Source organism: Taudactylus pleione, unplaced genomic scaffold (assembly GCF_031769625.1).
Source record: "Taudactylus pleione unplaced genomic scaffold, aTauple2 ptg000583l, whole genome shotgun sequence".
NCBI lineage: Eukaryota > Metazoa > Chordata > Amphibia > Anura > Myobatrachidae > Taudactylus > Taudactylus pleione.
In genome coordinates this window covers 984,641-1,002,011 of record NW_028284985.1, presented here as the reverse complement: position 1 = coordinate 1,002,011, position 17,371 = coordinate 984,641, and the positions used below count along the sequence as shown (strand labels likewise).

Here is a 17,371-nt window from a genome sequence, read left to right as displayed (position 1 = left end):
CAAGTGTTAGGTGCCCTAGTGGGGAGTAAGGAGAAGATGAAAGTATAAGTAGGGACAAGCACAAGAGGGTAGAGGCCCTGCTCGTGTGAGCTTACATTCTAAAGGGGAGGGGCAGACATACAGGAGTGACACAGAAGGGGTAGATGGGTAGGAAGGAGCATGTAGCAGCGGGTTAGGATGAGAGCTGGAAGGCCTTGATGAAGTAGGTGGTCGTGAGAGCCCTTTTGGAGGATTGCAGAGAGGTGGACAGTCTGATGGGGAGAGGGAGAGAGTTCCAGAGGTGGGGAGCAGCACGGGGAAAATCTTGGAGGCGGGAGTGGGAGGAAGTAATCAGTTGGCATGAGAGGCGGGTAGATGATGCTCGGCACCTGGACTTCCCTCTTACTGAATGATTGCCGTTACCTGTGGGCAAACACCTTTCTCATAATTTAAACCATACTTGTTGACCTTTGGGATACCCCTTCTGTGTAGAACAGCTGAAGTGGGTGGTGCTAGGGGCTTGGCGACGCAATTGCGTCATCTAGGCCCCACTAGACAACGAAGAGATTACCAGCCTTGTAAAGCAGGGGGCGGAGCCAAGATGACACAATTCACTCGAGAAGTGGGCGGCCATGGCCGGGGTAACAGCAGGTACCGGGAGACTTTTCCGGGTACCCAAGAGCACCACCTGATTTTCAGGATCCCTATGGCCGTTCCGGGGGAGGAGGCAAGTATAATCACACCAAAAACTGGTAATGTCTAAATCCCCTTCACGGAGAGGACCCTGACGTCATCAGCCAGTGTCCAGTGTCATTCCCTGCCATCTAAGTGGGCATAGAGGGGGAATATAACCATGTGGCAAGCGTAGCGAGCCACCGTGCCTGAAGCGTGACGAGCGCAGCGAGCCCGTGAGGGAACAACAAACTTGCTTAAGTGGGGACAAAGTACTTCTTTAGCTGGCTGTCATGGGCAGGAACTGCACTTCCGCCCTCACTCACGTCACTTCCAGGTCCCTAGCGCGAAGGGGAAATACAGCCAACCATAAAAAACTAGTTCAACACAGGTAATAACAATCATAAACTAAGAGGGTCTGAATACGTGTAATGCACGTGTGTGGTACATAATAATATATGTATATAAATATAAGTGACACCAGCCAATAGCTAAATGAAAGGTTAACTTTGCCCAGAACCAATATGGCGGCGCTGGAAGGGATAGAGTCACAGAATCGTTCTCATGCCCCGCAGAGCACTGCTCAGACATGACTAGTAGAATACCGGCCGAGCAGCGCCTGTACATAGTAAGCCGTGTGCATAGATCGATGATGCCTGCAGCGGCAGCGCTTGCTCTGGTCTGTGCTGAGGCCGAGGCTGAGGGCGGAGCGGGCGGGAGAGCAGGATGGCGGCCGTGTGGAGAGAGAGCCCGCGGGGAGTGAGGTAAAAGCTGGGTCTGGGGGCGGCCGGGGGCTGTCTCTGCACACAGGGCTCTCGGGGGGAGTGTCAGCCTGGCCCCAGTCATCACATTGTCCCGGCCGAAGTGCCCGCTCCCGGCCCAGGGCTGCGTTATTCCCATATGTGTCATTATCACAACCATGTATGTTATCATAGCCCACATGTGTCATTATCTCATACAATGTATGTTATCATAGCCCACATGTGTCATTATCTCATACAATGTATGTTATCACAGCCCACATGTGTCATTATCTCATACAATGTATGTTATCACAGCCCACATGTGTCATTATCTCATACAATGTATGTTATCATAGCCCACATGTGTCATTATCTCATACAATGTATGTTATCACAGCCCACATGTGTCATTATCTCATACAATGTATGTTATCATAGCCCACATGTGTCATTATCTCATACAATGTATGTTATCACAGCCCACATGTGTCATTATCTCATACAATGTATGTTATCATAGCCCACATGTGTCATTATCTCATACAATGTATGTTATCATAGCCCACATGTGTCATTATCTCATACAATGTATGTTATCATAGCCCACATGTGTCATTATCTCATACAATGTATGTTATCACAGCCCACATGTGTCATTATCTCATACAATGTATGTTATCATAGCCCACATGTGTCATTATCTCATACAATGTATGTTATCACAGCCCACATGTGTCATTATCTCATACAATGTATGTTATCACAGCCCACATGTGTCATTATCTCATACAATGTATGTTATCACAGCCCACATGTGTCATTATCTCATACAATGTATGTTATCACAGCCCACATGTGTCATTATCTCATACAATGTATGTTATCACAGCCCACATGTGTCATTATCTCATACAATGTATGTTATCACAGCCCACATGTGTCATTATCTCATACAATGTATGTTATCACAGCCCACATGTGTCATTATCTCATACAATGTATGTTATCACAGCCCACATGTGTCATTATCTCATACAATGTATGTTATCACAGCCCACATGTGTCATTATCTCATACAATGTATGTTATCACAGCCCACATGTGTCATTATCTCATACAATGTATGTTATCACAGCCCACATGTGTCATTATCTCATACAATGTATGTTATCACAGCCCACATGTGATATTATCATACCCATGTATGTTATCATATCTCACATGTGACATTATCATACCCATGTATGTTATCATATCTCACATGTGACATTATCATACCCATGTATGTTATCATATCTCACATGTGACATTATCATACCCATGTATGTTATCATATCTCACATGTGACATTATCATACCCATGTATGTTATCACAGCCCACATGTGACATTATCATACCCATGTATGTTATCACAGCCCACATGTGTCATTAGCACATCCCATGTATGTTATCATAGCCCACATGTGTCATTATCTCATACAATGTATGTTATCACAGCCCACATGTGATATTATCATACCCATGTATGTTATCATATCTCACATGTGACATTATCATACCCATGTATGTTATCATAGCCCACATGTGTCATTATCTCATACAATGTATGTTATCACAGCCCACATGTGACATTATCATACCCATGTATGTTATCATATCTCACATGTGACATTATCATACCCATGTATGTTATCACAGCCCACATGTGTCATTATCATACCCATGTATGTTATCACAGCCCACATGTGTCATTATATTATCATACCCATGTATGTTATCATATCTCACATGTGACATCATACCCATGTATGTTATCACAGCCCACATGTGTCATTATCACATCTCATGTATGTTATCATATCTCACATGTCATTATCACATGTCATGTATGTTATCATATCTCACATGTCATTATCACATCCCATGTATGTTGTCATATCTCACATGTGTCATTATCGCATCTCATGTATGTTATAATATCTCACATGTCATTATCACATGTCATGTATGTTATATCTCACATGTCATTATCACATCCCATGTATGTTGTCATATCTCACATGTGTCATTATCACATCCCATGTATGTTGTCATATCTCACATGTGTCATTATCGCATCCCATGTATGTTATCATATTTCACATGTCATTATCAAATCCCATGTATGGTATCATATCCCACGTGTGTCATTATCACATCCCATGCATGTTATCATATCCCACATGTCATTATCATACCCATGTATGTTATCATATTTCACATGTCATTATCACATCGCATGTATGTTATCATAGCCCACATTTGTCATTATCACATCCCATATAGTGTTCTCCCTTCTATATTATATCCCATACATTATCGCTTATATGATAGATTAGATCACCTGTGTATTAAATCCCATGCATATTATTTTTCCCCATTAGGAAAGCTCCTCTACTAGATTCTGCAAAATGTTTTCAGGGGATTCGCATCCATTCAGCTTTAAGAGCATTAGTGAGGTCGGCTGGAGTGACAATTTAATCCAATGGTGCCCGATGGGGTCAGGTCTCGGCGCCGTCTAGTCAGGTCTATCACACCATATTCTGAAAACCGTTTTGCGATGGACTTGGCTTGGTGCACGGGGGCATTATCATGCTGAAACAGTCAAGAGCCTTCCCAAAACTGTTACCGCAAAGTTGGGAGTACACAATTCTGTGGTATATAATTGTGCTAGTGTTCACTCTTGGGTCTATGTAGGGCAGGGCGCCGTTTGTTACACTAGGGCACATCTGTGTGAGCCGAAAACAGGGAGTGGCCTCGTGTCACACACACACACCTTTCCATCACTCTAGGGGGCGTGCCCAGTATTCAGAGATGCTGGGCTGCCCCCAAGCTCTCCTTGCAATGTGAACAGATGCCATGCACATGGGCATCATCCACACTTGCCTCGCGGAGGGTGAACGTCTGACAGGGAGAGGCACAGCGGGAGACGGTGAAGGGAGCCTTCTCCCGACATCCGCCATACCCAGATTCATCAATCAGGCCACCTGGTGCTCCTCCAGAGTCCAATGGCAGACGGTGTGTGTGTGTGTGTGTCACACCTTTCCTGCTGATATTTGCCCTTGGTGACCTGAGGCTCTTGTGGGGCTGTTCAGCCATAGAAATCCAAGCCAGGATCTACCAACGTACAGTTCTTTTGCTGATGTTGCTGCCAGAGGCAGCTTAAAGCGAAGTATAGAGTGATGTAACCGAGGACAGGTGATTTCTATGTTCTGCACTCAGGCCCTGATTCAGAGCCGGTCTTTTATTTATTTATTTTTTAGAACTGCCTCCTGGCCGCTCACATAGCTGTGGGTGACCACCCACAGCTATGCCGAGCGGCCAAGAAGATGGTCGCGATGGTCAAGACCACTGCGACCATCGGGCTTGCGACGAGACCCTTGAGGTAGGGTCTCGTTGCCGCAAGCCCCAGAGAGATTTCGGCTCTAACAGAGCCGAAATCTCTCCCACTGACATCACTCGTGATGTCAGTGGGGCCGCCCCCAGACGGTAGGCGTTCTCATGGGAACGCCTCCGTCTGGGCAGACACCCCCCCCTCCCCGGCTCAACATCGACAGCACGCCCCCTTTGGTGCGAGACCCGGAGCGACGGCTTGCCCGAGTCTCTGCGCATGCGCACGACGGAGCCGGCTCCGTCATGCGCTCTGGGCCACCATCGACCCGGTCAGCGCTTGCGACCTGCTCTGAATCAGGCCCTCAGGACCGTCCTGTGAGCTTGTGCGGCCTACCGGTTCATGGCTGAGCTGTCGTTGCTCATAGACATTCCCACTTCACAAAAACCGCCATGTTGAAAATCGCTGAACTCTTCTGTACTCCCCAGAGCTGTACGCTGGATTTTATGCACCTGTGCGAAATGGGTGTGGCTGAAACGGCGCCACACACACTCACAATATGCAATAACACAGACTCTTTAGCCAACAGCCACTCTGCACTCATGTTATAAATGTAGTAGCCTTCCCGCTAGGCTAAAACAACTTGCCGGGTGCTGTCTTCACCCGTGTGAGGGAAAAATAGCGGTGAGCAGATGCCGGGCGCATGCGCCCGCCATCTTATCACAAAGAAGTGAGAGCTTGGCGGCAGCACGGCATGTCCGTAAGTGCCAGGTTGCCCCCAAGAGTGATGAAAAGGGGGCGCTTCTTAAAGACCGTCCCCTTTTCTGGTGGCCACGCACATTTTCGGGCACGCATGCACCTTCGACGTGCACAGGAGTGCCCCTTTCTAGGTGAGGCACCCTGCCCGGCGCTGGACCTAGATTGAACACTAGTGCTGCACCGATCCTGGTAGGTGTTTGAGCAGGGTTGTCAATCTGGGGGAGGAGTTAGACTTGACTCAACCAATCAAACTATCAAAACTAGATTTGACTGGACCAATGGACAAGGGCTTGATGAGCATGTGCAGGTCTTATCCCCCCTGATCAGCCAATCGGGTGGGTCTGCCAAGATAACTTCAACACGTGGATATTACATATTGATGTTTAGTATCAGGGAGCAATGAGTTGTCTAAATATTGCTATCCAAGCACAGTATACAGAAATCTGTTTCTCTAGAACTCTATATTCTTTATCTATGAGACTTTTCCACAAGACACATACACAGACAAAAGATCCCCTGCCTGCAAAGGAGTAAATGTCAAGGTGACGCCTTCCACTCATTCCCAGCCCATGAGGCTAAGTAGGAGATGTATTACAGCAACCAATCAGATTCTGGATATCCTTTGTCAAGTATATAATATCTACACAGCGATAGGTTGAAGCTGATTGGTTGCTACGGGGCAATGTTTCCATTCTTTAGAGGCCTTGATACATCTCACCCTTGTTTACATGTCATTTCTTTCTTGGTGTCACGCAATATGCTGCCTTAAAAATGAGTGAGAGAGAGAGACCTTGTTATGATCTGAACAACACTGATATATAGACATTTGTTTGTTTTGCATTATTATAATTGAGAGGTGGATACCGTTATTATCAGGCAGTACATTCTGCATTGAAAACGATCTGCCATGCTGAGTGCTGTCCCACTACCTATTATATATTTGTGATTGTACCATTTCAGCCACCAGCTATAATAATTAATAGGTGCGTTTCTCTTATTCCACCCAGGTGCAGTATATAGAATGCTGAGCGAGCAGCCTGGAGAGTAATGGAAATGTGACTCTTCTGGTAGGTTTGCTATATAAATCAATGGATATAACTGCTGCTATAACGTTACATGTTTTCCCTTGTTTGCAATGATTGATCTGGAGTTTACGTTTTGGTGCCTAAAGCGAGTGTTGCTAAAACCAGACTGCGTTTGTGTTAATAATGCCGAATTATTGTGTTAAACTCAATTTATCAAAGGAAACCCGGGAAGAAATGCTGCCACCTGCTGGCTGTCAGAAGTGTGCAATGTACATTTCCTACTTGTAACTGTCCCTATAGTGCTCGCTTAGCTCTGTCCCTGATTCTTTTATGGCCCGTACACATGGCTCGATCAGATATCGTTATCTGATCGACCAGCATGTGCTGGGTGATCGTTATCGAACATCCAGCACATGCAGCATCCCTCAAACGACTTAACGTTCCCACGATCATCGATTGCGGGATTGCAAAAGTAAACAGGCTAATCTGGTCGATATCGACCAGATTGGCCTACATGCATAGGCGATGGTCGATATCGACCATCGTTTGGTAGTTGAAAGGGGTTATATTCCGATCGATACAAACGATGGAATGATAAATGATATCGTTTATATCGACCAGAATATCTGACCATGTGTACGCACCATTAGTGTCCAGTAGAGGAGAGTGGTCCCGACTTCTAGTTGGCTGGGACATGTGGCTTGTGCTGGGTGTGACTGAGACATTAATACTTTCATGTATATAGTCTACATTCTAGCACCCTGCGCCTGTCACAACCCGTGTAGTTCCTCTTTCCTGTCTAGGGTGTCGGTCTCTGCTCTGGTGCTTCTAGCACACTCAGCTGATGCAACAAACTGCAGAGATTAAGCTGTTTGAGTGCTAGAAGCACCAGAGCAGAGTGTGACACCTCAGGAAGAAAAGAGGGACTGCACAGGTTCTAACAGGTGCAGGGTGCTAGAGTAAACAGTAGCGCTGTGTCATTCCCTTTCTCCTGCAAGGCGGATGCCGGGCTCTGCTGCACATCAGCCAGGGTGGATTTAGACCAGTGTTGGCTAACCTTGACACTCCAGCTGTTATGGAACTACATAACCCAGCATGCATTGCTACAGTTTTGCTATTAGGGCATGCTAAAACTGTGGCAGGGAATGCTGGGATATATAGTTCCACAACAGCTGGAGTGTCAAGGTTAGCCAACACTGATTTAGACCTTAAGCTGTTACGAAAGCTCATGACAACATAAACAATTGTTTTATTGTACTAATTATTAAGTGTTACTTACCCTTGACAGGTCTTATTTAAATGTAGTTATATTGTTTTCCAATAACATGAATGTTTTTATTACTGGTAACATAAGTACAATCCACTGTAACGGTTTTCAAGAATTGATTTTCATTTTGTAAATGTAAAATGCCTTAATTTGTGTCATTGTCCCGTCAGTCCAGGTCACTGTGGACTCTTTGCTGTTGCAGGAAATGACTATACGCCTCTGCATGTCCTCTGTGCCACAGCTCGCTGCGCCTGGAACCCTATGGAGAAGAAGGATTTTGAGGCATGGCTTGAAAACCTTTCGGCGTCTTTCTTCGCCCTGACGGACTTGCAGAAAAATGAGACCCTGGATCACTTGATCAGCCGGAGCGGAGCGGTGCAGCTGCGACACCTCTCCAATAACCTGGAGACTCTGCTGAAGAGGGACTTCCTGAAACTGCTTCCACTGGAGCTCAGCTTCTACCTGCTCAAATGGCTGGACCCCCAGACGTTACTCACCTGCTGCCTGGTGTCTAAGCAGTGGAACAAGGTGATTAGTGCCTGCACGGAGGTGTGGCAGACGGCGTGCCGGAGCTTGGGCTGGCAGATAGACGACGATGTGCAGGACACCATGCACTGGAAGAAAGTCTACTTGAAGGCTGTACTACGCATGAAACAGCTGGCTGACCACGAAGCTTTCCAGACTGCGACGCTCATCGGACACAGCGCCAGAGTCTATGCACTTTATTATAAGGATGGCCTGCTCTGTACAGGTATGCAGCACCGGTAGATGTCACGGAAGGCTGAGAGGGGCTCTTCAACATTATTTTTCAGAGAATTTGTTCATTCTAAATAGTTGCATTGAGATTCTGGTCCTTGTGGTTGTTTGGGGGAAAAAGGTGGATTCTGTTTACTCCAGGACATGTGGTAATTTTATTATTCATGGGGTACAGGATCTGAGAGGTCTGTGCCAGAGAAATATTAGTAAGAACTTTGCGGGGATCTTTGTTACACCACAGGCTGAATGTGACCCACAGAGAGACTTACCGTATAGGAACGCACCTGGTACATGACTGATATCTGATTGGGGCAGGTATAGGGCAGGGTTACTTTCACAGCGTGTGACCGGATAATATCTATAATGTGCATTTAGTTGGTCTCCTAAAAAGCTAGAATAGTTTTAATGTTTTTCAGACATTCGTTAGGGGAGGGGGTTTGGGACGGACATGACCTGGCAGAAAATAAGTAGGAGGGCACAGCGTGTAACAGTGTGGGAGTGTGAGAATGACCTGGGAGAGAATCCGTATGGAGGATGGGCATGACCTTGGAGAGGATCTGTGCAAGGAGTTATGGTAATTTTTTACCTGGGGTAAAATGTGTAGCCTCATTTATGGAAGAACCTGTGCTGGACAGGATATGATGCGGGATGTAATACAGGGCAGGGGGTTTCTCTTTTTCCTTGTCAGAAAGTAGGGAGATGACCAAAAATCCCCAGAGAAAGTCTGTTCTAGTGTAGAGGAAAGTTCTGTACAATACGTTCTATATGTATTGTCATAGTGCAATATAATATAGTGCAGACTTCAGTACACTACGTTCTATATGTATTGTGTTGTAGTGCAATATAATATAGTGCAGAGCTCTGTACAGCACGTTCTATGTGTATTATGTCGTAGTGCAATATAATATAGTGCAGAGCTCTGTACACTACGTTCTATATGTATTATGTCGTAGTGCAATATAATTTAGTGCAGAGCTCTGTACAGTACTTTCCGTATGTATTATGTCGTAGTGCAATATAATATAGTGCAGAGCTCTGTACAGCACGTTCTATGTGTATTATGTCATAGTGCAATATAATATAGTGCAGAGCTCTGTACAGCACGTTCTATGTGTATTATGTCGTAGTGCAATATAATATAGTGCAGAGCTCTGTACACTACGTTCTATATGTATTATGTCGTAGTGCAATATAATTTAGTGCAGAGCTCTGTACAGTACTTTCCGTATGTATTATGTCGTAGTGCAATATAATATAGTGCAGAGCTCTGTACAGCACGTTCTATGTGTATTATGTCGTAGTGCAATATAATATAGTGCAGAGCTCTGTACACTACGTTCTATATGTATTATGTCGTAGTGCAATATAATTTAGTGCAGAGCTCTGTACAGTACTTTCCGTATGTATTATGTCGTAGTGCAATATAATATAGTGCAGAGCTCTGTACACTACGTTCTATATGTATTGTGTCGTAGTGCAATATAATATAGTGCAGACTTCTGTACACTACGTTCTATATGTATTGTGTCATAGTGCAATATAATATAGTGCAGAGCTCAGTACACTACGTTCTATATGTATTGTGTCATAGTGCAATATAATATAGTGCAGAGCTCTGTACACTACGTTCTATATGTATTGTGTCGTAGTGCAATATAATATAGTGCAGACTTCTGTACACTACGTTCTATATGTATTGTGTTGTAGTGCAATATAATATAGTGCAGAGCTCTGTACACTACGTTCTATATGTATTGTGTCATAGTGCAATATAATATAGTGCAGAGCTCTGTACACTACGTTCTATATGTATTGTGTCGTAGTGCAATATAATTTAGTGCATAGTGACTACTGGACATGTGCAGAGTTCTGGGCTCATGGTCATCCGGTGTTACTGCACAAACGCTGGGTATGATGTCAGTGCAGTATGTCTGGACTGGATGCTTGTGACTACCCTGCACAGGCAGTGGGTGCATCCCTTAAGTTGGCCTATTGCCATCCATGTTCCTGGCATATACCAGGGCATAAGGAGCACAGAAGAGCTGCTGGGTGGAAAGTATCGCCGCTTTAAAGCCCTTTTCACGTGCGTTTTTGTTTCTGAACGATCTGTGTTTGTATATCGTGCAGGTTCCGATGACTTGTCTGCAAAGTTGTGGGACGTGAGCACCGGCCAGTGCGTATATGGAATCCAGACCCACACGTGTGCCGCTGTGACGTTCGATGAACAGAAGCTCATTACTGGCTCCTTTGATAACACCATGGCCTGCTGGGACTGGAGCTCCGGCGCCAGAACGCAGCACTTCCGGGGTCATACTGGGGCAGGTGAGGTGGAGCTCTACATCCCCAGACTTGCGCTTTATTGGTGCGAAGTCCTGCAATAAATTCAGTTTCACCTGCAGGCGATGTACAGCAGGGTAGCTGCAGCGCTCTCATCCACTTCTGCACCACACTCCATCGTGCCTGGTCCCCAGCACCGCACTTTCACAGCGCCTGATCCATGGCACCTATTCCCCCAGCCTGTAATGGGGCTAGTAAAAGGGGTGTCCGTGTCCGGCTGAGGAGGGGTGCGGCAGCGGGGGTATTGGATGAGTTTGTTTCAAATAGCCGCAGTTACCTTTACCGCTCTCTCCAGATAGTTGTCATTTACCATAAACCATTTGTGCCTGATGCCAAGTTAGTTAAATCACCAGTGTAAAATGCGTTTGTTAAAAAAAAAGCAACATTTAAATGTTTGTGGAAAGCTGAAACCCTGACAAGTTGCGTACATGACAGAACCAGTAGCATATGCGCCTGTGTAATGGCTGTCATGCGTCACATTTGCTTGCACACGTTTTTTACCATTTCTTTTGTTTGTGAAATACTCGTTTTTCTATTAGGTTTGGACAAAACCTAAGAACCCTTCCGAAATACAAAGCACTTCACTAGTAATGGCTGCTGTCCGCATCGGTCCTTGATTTGCCCTCGACTGTCCACAATTGATGCAGTTTGGGCCGCAGTATATTCGCCTGTGACGGACTGCGTGTGTTCGCTATTGCATAAACCTGCCCCTACTGTACATGGCCCTCCTGCCCGGATCTTCACAAATCTCCCTAGTGTACATATTTTCTGTGATTGTGCATAAGTCACACTGCGGATACTGGCTGAGGTCTCACTGAGGTTTCTGTTATAGTTTATAGAGCAGAGTGTCCCGTACCCTGTCCTGGCTGTATGTGCCCCATTACAGAATAGATCTGCAGATTGTGACCTGTTCACGTTAATACCTGTTCCTATTTCTCTTGTCAGTGTTCAGTGTAGACTATAACGATGAGCTGGATGTACTGGTCAGCGGCTCTGCAGATAACACTGTGAAAATCTGGGCCTTATCGTCAGGATCCTGCTTGAATACACTCACTGGTCACACTGAGTGGGTCACAAAGGTAGGTAGCATGCCTGGGAGTTGTAGTCCAACAACCAGGGCTTAAATAGTTGCTTAATTAACTAGCGTTCCCGCTAGGCTGTTTTAGCGGGGCGCGGCGCCCTGCCCTCCTTCTGGAGGGCAACAAGCACCCTGCCCTCCAGGAGGAGGGCAAAAAGCGCCCTGCCCTCACAGCCTGCGGGTGCCGTTCTCACCCGCGGGACGCAGTGTCCCGCGGGTGGAGAAACATGCGGTGACCCGGTCACCGCCGGAGAATAGACGCCGGGCGCATGCCTTTCTGCAGCGCTTGGGGGCTGCCCGGCATGTCCGTAAGCGCCGGGCACGCCCCCAAGTATGACGAAAAGGGGACGCGTCTGATAGACACGCCCCCTTCTCATGACCACGCCCCCTTTTCGGGCGCGCACACAATGTTGCCCTCTCTAGCTCCGGCACCCTGTCTGCCGCCGGAGCTAGAGTGAACACTAATTAAGTGATATTAAACTTATGGTTGTATTTATTTTTTTAATCCCTAAAGTTAGAATAAGGCGTCTCACTCTGTGTGTTTACAGGTTGTTTTACAGAAGTGTGAGGTGAAGTCTGTCATGCACAGCCCTGGAGATTACATCCTACTGAGTGCCGATAAGTACGAAATTAAGGTATTATTCCATCTGCTTACATGTTTCTTCAACTAGTACCGATTATACTGTTCATTCTAGCACTCTGCACCTGACACACAGTTCCTGTTTCCTGCCTGGATGTGTCTCTCTGCTCTGGTGCTTCTAGCACACTCAGCTGATACGTCAAACCGCTGAGATGCAGACCAGAGTGTGCTAGAAGCACCAGAGCTGAGTGTGACACCCCAGGCAGGAAAGAGGAACTGAAGGGGTTGTGAAAGGTTGCAGGGTGCTAGAATTAACACTACAGATGTGTATTGTAAATGCAAATTTATTTTCTGAGCACTGTCTGGTAAAAGAGAGGGTTAAAAACAAAACACAATAATAATAGTATAATAAATCACCTCCTCCTTTCCAGATAAGCTGGAATCTGTAACCGAAATGTAATTTTTAGTGATGTGCTGCCGCGATGTTCCGGCTGCGCTCAGTATCTGATGGCTGAAAGCGTAGAAATCAGAAGATTAGTCTATAGTGTGGGTGAAAAACATTTTAAACTTCTCAGCATCTCTACAGCACTATTGGTTGTCTGGTGTCAGTATAGTACAGTACAGTGCAGCACTATTGGTTGTCTGGTGTCAGTATAGTACAGTGCAGTACAGCACTATTGGTTGTCTGGTGTCAGTATAGTACAGTACAGCACTATTGGTTGTCTGGTGTCAGTATAGTACAGTACAGTGCAGCACTATTGGTTGTCTGGTGTCAGTATAGTACAGTACAGTGCAGCACTATTGGTTGTCTGGTGTCAGTATAGTACAGTACAGTGCAGCACTATTGGTTGTCTGGTGTCAGTACAGTACAGTGCAGCACTATTGGTTATCTGGTGTCAGTATAGTACAGTACAGCACTATTGGTTGTCTGGTGTCAGTATAGTACAGTACAGTGCAGCACTATTGGTTGTCTGGTGTCAGTACAGTACAGCACTATTGGTTGTCTGGTGTCAGTATAGTACAGTGCAGCACTATTGGTTGTCTGGTGTCAGTACAGTACAGCACTATTGGTTGTCTGGTGTCAGTATAGTACAGTACAGCGCTATTGGTTGTCTGGTGTCAGTATAGTACAGTACAGTACAGCGCTATTGGTTGTCTGGTGTCAGTATAGTACAGTACAGTGCAGCGCTATTGGTTGTCTGGTGTCAGTATAGTACAGTGCAGTGCAGCGCTATTGGTTGTCTGGTGTCAATATAGTACAGTACAGTACAGCACTATTGGTTGTCTGGTGTCAGTATAGTACAGTACAGTGCAGCACTATTGGTTGTCTGGTGTCAATATAGTACAGTACAGTGCAGCACTATTGGTTGTCTGGTGTCAGTATAGTACAGTACAGTGCAGCACTATTGGTTGTCTGGTGTCAGTATAGTACAGTACAGTACAGCACTATTGGTTGTCTGGTGTCAGTATAGTACAGTACAGTACAGCACTATTGGTTGTCTGGTGTCAGTATAGTACAGTGCAGCACTATTGGTTGTCTGGTGTCAGTACAGTACAGTGCAGTGCAGCACTATTGGTTGTCTGGTGTCAATATAGTACAGTACAGCACTATTGGTTGTCTGGTGTCAGTATAGTACAGTGCAGTGCAGCACTATTGGTTGTCTGGTGTCAGTATAGTACAGTACAGTGCAGCACTATTGGTTGTCTGGTGTCAAGTATAGTACAGTACAGTACAGTACAGCACTATTGGTTGTCTGGTGTCAGTATAGTACAGTACAGTGCAGCACTATTGGTTGTCTGGTGTCAGTATAGTACAGTACAGTGCAGCACTATTGGTTGTCTGGTGTCAATATAGTACAGTACAGTGCAGCACTATTGGTTGTCTGGTGTCAGTATAGTACAGTACAGTACAGCACTATTGGTTGTCTGGTGTCAATATAGTACAGTACAGTGCAGCGCTATTGGTTGTCTGGTGTCAATATAGTACAGTACAGTGCAGCACTATTGGTTGTCTGGTGTCAGTATAGTACAGTACAGTGCAGCATTGTTTCAACAAAGTAATACACGAGGTTCCTGTCGCACAATATAAAAGTCACTTATTTCCAGCTAGATCTTTTTATGTTTCTGGTGTCAAAATAAGATTATATTAGTTTTCTGCATCAATCAGTCAAATGTTTAATTTATTCAGCCAAACACTATTGAACAAGTTTACTCACGTGAGGAACCTGCATTAAATAACAATACATTTGTGTACAGATTAATAGACAATGATTGCACTAGTACAATGCTACTTGTATACCTGCCATGGTCAATGAACAAAAGAAATGTGGCAGTACCGGTATTTCACAGAACCTGATTTCACCCCCTGTGTTGCAGATTTGGCCCATTGGCAGAGAAATTAACTGCAAGTGTCTGAAGACGCTGTACGTGTCGGACGATCGCAGCATCACTCTCCAGCCTCGGCTGCACTTTGACGGCAAATACATAGTCTGCAGTTCTGCCTTAGGACTCTACCAGTGGGACTTTGCAAGCTATGACATCCTGCGGTAAATATACATAAATTCCTTACAATTTATAATGTCTGGGATCCTCCTTGTATCCCTTAAAATGAGTTATTTTCTCAATGCAAGAGACATCAGTACGCTGTGTGATGAATTAGAATTTCAGCACGAAAGTCCCCATTAACCGTAGTCTGTCACTAGCTGGCAGCCGATTCGTTGCACCACAGTGTTGCCTCTATATCACTAGGGTAAAACACAGGCCAACGGGCACTATAGTTACAGGTGGCGTTCTGCGGAGGGGGACATAATGGCATTAATACATTTAAATGCCCTAGTTGTGCAGAGAATATACTTGGCGGCAATAGGAGGATATTGAGAAAGGAGCACAACCAGCGTCCAGTCATCTTCGTACTCGCTCTCCGCCCTTACACGATCGCATTATACAGACCTGATTTCACAGCAGCCCAACGATGATCCCCGTTATACAGAACTAATGACGCGTCATGACACAGAGCTGCTGATGCAGGCTCAAACGCACTCCTGTTCCCCAAGAGGATCTTGTACTTAACTGCACTGCGCATGCATATAGGACGAGCGTACGCAACTACGGACAGTGCTGAGTCTTAAGCCGCATACACACTAGACGATGAATTGAATGATAACGATATTGTTATCGTTCAATATCGTCCAGTGTGTATGCAGGATTTTGTTAACGATATCTCTCATCGCCCGTACTTGCAGGGCAACCTGATGATAGCGTCAGGTTCTGTAACTACGGGGATGAGGGAGGGTGCCGTCACTGAATGATATCGCTCAGTGTCGTTAACGACATCGAGCCCGGAACTGCAGGGGAAACACTTAATATCGTTAACACAAATCATTTACATCTTCGCTTATGTCTGAAAGTGAGTGACTGGGTTTTAACGGGGTGTTTGCGCGCAGGGTAAGTTTAGCATGGACGTGTCATGGGCGTGTTGACGGAATTTGCGGCTACGCAGAGGTTTGCCTGAATACGACGGATCTCTCGCCCCGAGTGCACTTTATAACTAATTTATTTATTTTTTATTGTCATTTTCTTCTTTTCATTCATTTGGATTTATCTGTTTCCCCCCCCCCCCATAGAGTTATTAAAGCACCAGACTCCACAAACCTTTCCTTGCTGGGCTTTGGGGATATTTTCGCCCTCCTGTTCGACAACCATCACCTGTACATCATGGACTTACGGACTGAAAAAGTCCTCAGCCGCTGGCCCCTCCCCGAGTACAGGAAGTCCAAGAGGGGCTCCAGCTTTTTGGCTGGAGAAATGGCCTGGCTGAACGGCCTGGACGGTGTAAATGACAGTGGTCTGGTCTTTGCCACGAGTATGCCGGACCACAGTATCCACCTGGTATTGTGGAAGGAGAACGGCTGAGAGCATGGGAACTTGGGTGATAGATGGAGTTTTTTTTTAACAGGACACTGGGACAGACGGATCAGCGGAGACTTTCGAAGCATAACGTGCATGAACCAAAGTTTCCCACAATGCAGTGCACAATCATTATTTTTTTTTTTCCTTGGATTACTTTTGGAAGGAAGTAGCTTTTTTTTTTTTTTTTTACCCCCGGGCACCATACCAATACGCATGCTGAGAGCATTTCACCGGGGATCTTGTCACCTTCATCAAATTAATTAAGTTTGCTATTCTTCCTTACCGGACGGGCCACAATACTTTCTCTGGGCTTGTTTTAAAGAATAATTTCTTAGGATAACAGATCACTCCATGTTCCAACAAACCATTTGTACTTCTAGATTTCCATCTTTAATAGTGTTTATACATGTAATCTATTTTAATACAAAAATAGTCCTAACAATTTGCTAGTTTATCTATAACGTGGACACGTTACCGTAGGCGCCAAAATACAGCGAGCAGGTGAATTTACCCGATCCCACATCACCTCCGAATGTTATAAAGAGAGCACTTCAGCCCTGGAGCGGATCTCCGTAGACGGAACTGCGGGATATCTCTCCAGCCATGAGCAATCCTATAAGACTGTTATTTAGGGTCATGTCACCTCTGTACACGTATGGAGGGAGCGGGTTTCACATTCTTACTCTCCCTCCAGTCACAATAAAAGCTTCACGTACCCTGATTACGGCCTCTGGGTATATGTTAAGTTTGTCAAATTTGTATTGCATGATTATATGTTAGATTTGTCAACTTTCATGAATACGGTCCTGCGCTTGCAGCGTCCTGGCGCGATAATCTGCATCCTGTACTGCAATGCCCTGGAGAAATTTTACTCTGCCTAATGAACACCTGTAAG

General features: G+C 45.5%; 1 protein-coding gene across 4 annotated transcripts; it reads left to right on the top strand.

The window, feature by feature from the left end:
- Positions 1-1,318: 1,318 nt before the first annotated feature.
- FBXW2 (F-box and WD repeat domain containing 2) lies at positions 1,319-17,221 on the top strand. Of its 4 annotated transcripts, none has more exons than XM_088453560.1 (8): positions 1,319-1,415; positions 6,532-6,591; positions 8,019-8,567; positions 10,700-10,894; positions 11,855-11,988; positions 12,536-12,622; positions 14,944-15,113; positions 16,191-17,221. In XM_088453560.1, exons 3-8 carry the CDS (start codon positions 8,078-8,080, stop codon positions 16,477-16,479), a joined length of 1,365 nt encoding a protein of 454 aa, XP_088309686.1. In that variant the 5' UTR covers positions 1,319-1,415; positions 6,532-6,591; positions 8,019-8,077; the 3' UTR covers positions 16,480-17,221. The 4 variants fall into 4 exon arrangements, with proteins under 4 accessions (XP_088309686.1, XP_088309687.1, XP_088309690.1 ...); XM_088453561.1 differs by having other exon boundaries at positions 7,987-8,567; XM_088453564.1 differs by lacking the exon at positions 1,319-1,415 and adding an exon at positions 1,476-1,572.
- Positions 17,222-17,371: the final 150 nt, after the last annotated feature.